This window comes from Engraulis encrasicolus, chromosome 3 (genome assembly GCF_034702125.1).
Source record: "Engraulis encrasicolus isolate BLACKSEA-1 chromosome 3, IST_EnEncr_1.0, whole genome shotgun sequence".
NCBI lineage: Eukaryota > Metazoa > Chordata > Actinopteri > Clupeiformes > Engraulidae > Engraulis > Engraulis encrasicolus.
This window is the reverse complement of record NC_085859.1, coordinates 41,279,974-41,284,973: the sequence shown is the minus strand read 5'-3', so window position 1 is coordinate 41,284,973 and position 5,000 is coordinate 41,279,974. Positions and strand designations below refer to the sequence as shown.

Here is a 5,000-nt window from a genome sequence, read left to right as displayed (position 1 = left end):
GCCGCATGGGGAGCAGTGCGGTGGGACGGTACCATGCTCAGGGTACCTCAGTCATGGAGGAGGATGGGGGAGAGCACTGGTTGATTACTCCTCCCACCAACCTGGCGGGTCGGGAGTCGAACCGGCAACCTCTGGGTTGCAAGTCTGACGCCCTAACCGCTCACCCATGACTGCCCATTTTAGCTGCTCTTAAAGGGATGGGAAACACTTTGATGCACACAACATTACCGTAGCTCAAAAATATGAAGAATTATACAATTCTAAAATAACACAGCATACCTATTCAGAAGTTCTCTATAGTTCACCTAATGGTTGATCCGGCAGTTTGTTATATAATGAAAACTGGTGCAAAGGTCTATCTGATTAGCCACTAAATAGGGCCCCTTATTACAGGACGATTAACTACTGTGCATGCTACAGAGTGATTGCACAGTGTTTGGCATTCTCCCCCATACCATAACACAATGGTCTTCAATTATTTTTCTCCAAGAGCCAGATTATGTAGAGCAAGTGAGGCTGCGGTCCAAACCAACGCCCCAACCCAATGAGAAACAAGTTAGGTGTCTGAACAGAGAATAGATTTTTGCTTGTCCATTTTCCCTTTTTGTCAGTCTCTATTATGAGACATTAAACGACCTAACTCTCTGTGAATGCTTTGGAGAGATACGACCTAATGAATTTTTAGTGATCAGAAATCAGACACATTTATGTTTTCATTTGCTCTGACCTCGTGACGGGCCAAATGTTTGCCATGCCCCATCTTTATCTCTCCCCACTCACTCACTGCCAGTGCCATAACCTTCACTATCCTGTCAAATAAAGGCAAAAAGCCCCAAAAAATACATGTTTAAAAAGGTTGAGAACCACTGCTCTAATATGAAGACCAAATGCCTTCCTGATGGCAGTGTGGTGGACCCAGACTAGTTCTTCAGTGGTTATGCACATACTGTATTCGCATTTCTGGCAAATCTCAGTTTCTTTTGTTTCAGACATGTAAACGTTTTTATCTTTTACCTGACATGATTCCACGGTGAGACTTCCGTCTTCATCAGAGGGTCACATGGATGTTGAAGTGTCACGTGCTTTAAAACAGCTGATGTTTTGGAGGTGTGACCTTCCTGTCAATATTGACAGGCTAGTGGTCACACCTCCTGCTGTTAGAGTTGTGGCCTCGGGATGGTGGTCCTCCAGGTGTGAGACAGCATGTATGCCCCCTCAGCACGTCACACTTCAAAATCCATCTCTGATGAAGATGGGAGTCTCACTGTCGAAACATCAGGTCAGGTAAAAGATAAAAACGTTCACATGTCTGAAACAAAAAAAAAACGGAAAGATTTGATATAACTCTGACATTATGAGCGTCATACATTTCTAGCAGTTCTATATAGTAAGAATCTACTCTGCTTGTTGTATACTGTGCTGTGTTGTGCAGGTTCCTACCTGCCTGACGGTAGTGCGCCGGATCCAGACTACTACTTCACTACAGTCAGCTCCAGCTTCTCCGTCTCGCCGCTCTTCATCGGGGCCAGCGGACGAGAGATCTCCACGCCCCTCGAACTGCTCCGACAGCTGCTAGACCTGGTATGGGAACATACACACACACACACGCGCACACACACACGCACACACACACACACACACACACACACACACACACACACACACACACACACACACACACACACACACACACACACACACACACACACACACACACACGCATGCACACACGCATGCACACGCATGCACACACGTGCACACAGATACATGTAGATCTCCACAACCCTGGAGCTGATTAGACACCTGCTAAGCCTAGTACGGAAACACACACACACACACACACACACACACACACACACACACACACACACACACACACACACACACACACACACACACACACACACACACACACACACACACACACACACACACACACACACGCGGTATAGACACGCGGTGGTGCACTACAAAATGGTCTACTTATGTATAAGAAATTGCTGGTGCATCCCATATACTTTTCTCCTTCCCTCTCACTTGTCTCTCATCTGCAACCAGAACACTTGGTCACGACATGACAATATGAGAGCAGTTGTATAACTATTACACACTGCACTGCACTGCACTGAGTGACTCATACGGACAGGACAATATCTTTTTACTAACATGCTACCCACTATCCGATCAGAATCCAGTAGTGTGTGTGAGCGTGCGAGCGTGCGTGCATGCGTGCGTGTGTGTGTGGGTGCGTGCGTGCGTGCGTGCGTGCGTGCGTGCGTGCGTGCGTGCGTGCGTGCGTGCGTGCGTGGGTGCGTGCGTGGGTGCGTGCGTGCATGCGTGCGTGTGTGTGTGGGTGCGTGCACGCACGCTCGTGCTGTGAGCTGGTGGATGGCTGATTGTACTCAAGCGTGTGCTATATGTTTTATGTGCAGGCTGTGTTAGGTTTTTACGTATTTGCGTATTTATGTAAGCTGCCAGACACCTTAGTTTCCTTTGGAATTAATAAAAGAAATCTTCTCTTCTCTTCTCTTCTCTTCTCTTCTCTTCTCTTCTCTTCTCTTCTCTCTTCTCTACTCTTCTCTTCTCTTCTCTTCTCTTCTCTTCTCTTCTCTTCTCTTCTCTTCTCTTCTCTTCTCTTCTCTTCTCTGCTCTTCTCTGCTCTTCTCTGCTCTACTCTACTCTACTCATTGTCTCTGTGTTTTCCACAGGTCAAGCGTTTTGTCTCCGAGCCCTTGTTGAAGACTCTGGACGCCACCCTCACAGAGGTTTCTGAGGTAGGTGTATGACAGACAGACCTCCGTACACTAATTGAGCATTACAGAATATGGCAGTGAAAACACAGTTGACACACATCATGCATGATAACCAATATTAATTATGACTTTGATATCCTGGCAGAGGCTTATTTATTTACTTTGTTTGATTTCAAGAAACTGCACACACGTGTTGTTAGATGATGTGGTGGTTTATTGCCAATGATATGCCAATCTTCAAGACACGAAAACAGGGAGATTAAACAATTTTTCTCCAGTTGTTATTTCCTGAAGATGAAACCAATTACTTTCTCAAGTGATGAAAACAGGGGAAAGAAGTGTCATTTGCTTCTTTAAGCATTACATGCCAGGGCTGGTTGACTGGGCTGGTTATAAGCCCTCGCTTGATTAGATGCATCAGTGATGGATGGATAGATGGATGGATGGATGGCTGTCCCCCTCCCTCCCTTAGCCCCCCATATCTCTCTCTCTCTCTCCCTCTCTCTCTCTCTCTCTCTCTCTCTCTCTCTCTCTCTCTGACTGCTTCACTCTCTGATTTCTCTCTTTTTTTCTATCTCTTCCTTCCTCCTTTCCTGTTTCTCTCTCTCTTTCTCTCTCCCTCTCTCTCCCTCCTTCCCTCCCTCTTCTGGCTGTGTAAAGTGTTATGTGTCAGCGCGGGGGTGCAGCAGTGATCCGGCTGTCCTGTCCTTTCCCTCCTGTTGTAATTAGGGGGCTGTGAGCATGTGATTATTATGCCCACTCACTCTCTCCCTCCCTTCCTCGCTCACTCGCTCCCTCTCTTCCTCACTCCCTCCCCTGCTCCCTCCCTCCCTCCTTCGCTCCCTCTCTACCTCACTCCTTCTCTTCCTCTGTACCTCGCTCCCTCCCTCCCTCCTTTGCTCCCTCGCTCCCTTGCCCAGGCAGTGTCCTGCTGCTGCTGCTGCTGCTGCTGCTGACAGCGGCCTATTAAGCCATCATAACCCCCTCAGGAGGGCTGGGCACGGACACCGCATGGCTCCCAGCAGTGGCACAGATGTGTGTGTGTGTGTGTGTGTCTTCGTGTGTGCGTGCTTGCGTGCGTGTGCAGGCGTGTGTGTGTGTATACGCAGGCGTGTGTTTGTGTGTTTGTGTGTGTGCGCGTGTGTATGTGTGCGTGTGCGTGCGTTAGGCATGTGTTAGTGTTTGCACGTGTGCACACGGGGTGTGAGTGACAGAGCGAGTGTGTGTTTGTGACATGGTGTGGCTGCGCTGCACTTAGGGTGCTAATGTGGGTCTGTGGTGTCCTCGGGGAGCGCTTGCTTGCAGCTCTGTTGCTAAGAGAATATTTTTGTAGGCGCTACTGTACATTGGCTTCGCTATACGGCACGGTGGTACATTGATATCACGTCTGTGGTTTTTCCCTGTCCCTATCACGCACTCTCTCTCTCCCCATATTTTAATTTTATCAGTAAGGTTCCTAGATACAGTACCTATCTATTGCCTATTTTCCACTGCCGTTTTTCTGGTAGGTCTACAGCTCGTCAATGAAAGTCAATGGATCCGTGTAGCATGCTACAATGCTACACGGATCCATTGACTCACTAACTTAGCGTCATATTCCCTTTTTTAACTTGTCTTAAAGCAAGACAACGCTGAACTTGAAACACTTTACCACCTTTACAAACCCCAACTAACAATTTTAACTGTATTAAGCCCCAAAATAGTGGCATACCCCTTTAATCATAAAGCAAAAAGTGGCGGCTGTGTTATTCTGTGTTGAGGTGTAGGCCTTCCAGAAAATCGGCAGTGGAAAAGAGGCATAGGTCTCTATGCCCATAGCTTTCTCTCCTTATGGATGTGCTCTGCTGTTGTGTGTCTCTGTCCATGTTAGTTAGGGATGTGTGATGAAGCGGTCTGCACACTGTGTATTAACTCCAAAAATACATTATTTCATTTAAACATATGGCAACGTTTCGATCCAACAGAGGGATCTTCCTCAGTTAGGGATGTGAAAAAACAAATTACTATCTACTCTGTTTGCAATGCAATAAAAAGTATTGAATCATGAATCATCATAGTCACTCTGTAAATCTAATCTGTTGGCTAATTGTTCCCTATTCCATGTGTATGGGAGAAGAATGACAAATATGCATTTGTGTTGCATTCCCCACCTACCCAGCTCAGCTCCAGCTAATGGCACCACTCTTTCACTTTAACAGTTTTGACTTTGGTTGTTGGCATGACAACTGTTTTCCCCTGTCCCTGTCA

General features: G+C 47.0%; 1 protein-coding gene across 1 annotated transcript in view; it reads left to right on the top strand.

Moving 5' to 3' along the window:
- The window catches only part of LOC134444748 (phosphatidylinositol 4-kinase alpha-like), a 77,416-nt gene that overhangs the window by 19,383 nt on the left and 53,033 nt on the right, over positions 1 to 5,000 (top strand). Inside the window, exons 8-9 of the mRNA XM_063193968.1 lie at positions 1,433 to 1,581; positions 2,709 to 2,774. Coding sequence (XP_063050038.1) covers positions 1,433 to 1,581; positions 2,709 to 2,774 — 215 coding nt within the window. The remainder of the gene's footprint in view (positions 1 to 1,432; positions 1,582 to 2,708; positions 2,775 to 5,000) is intronic.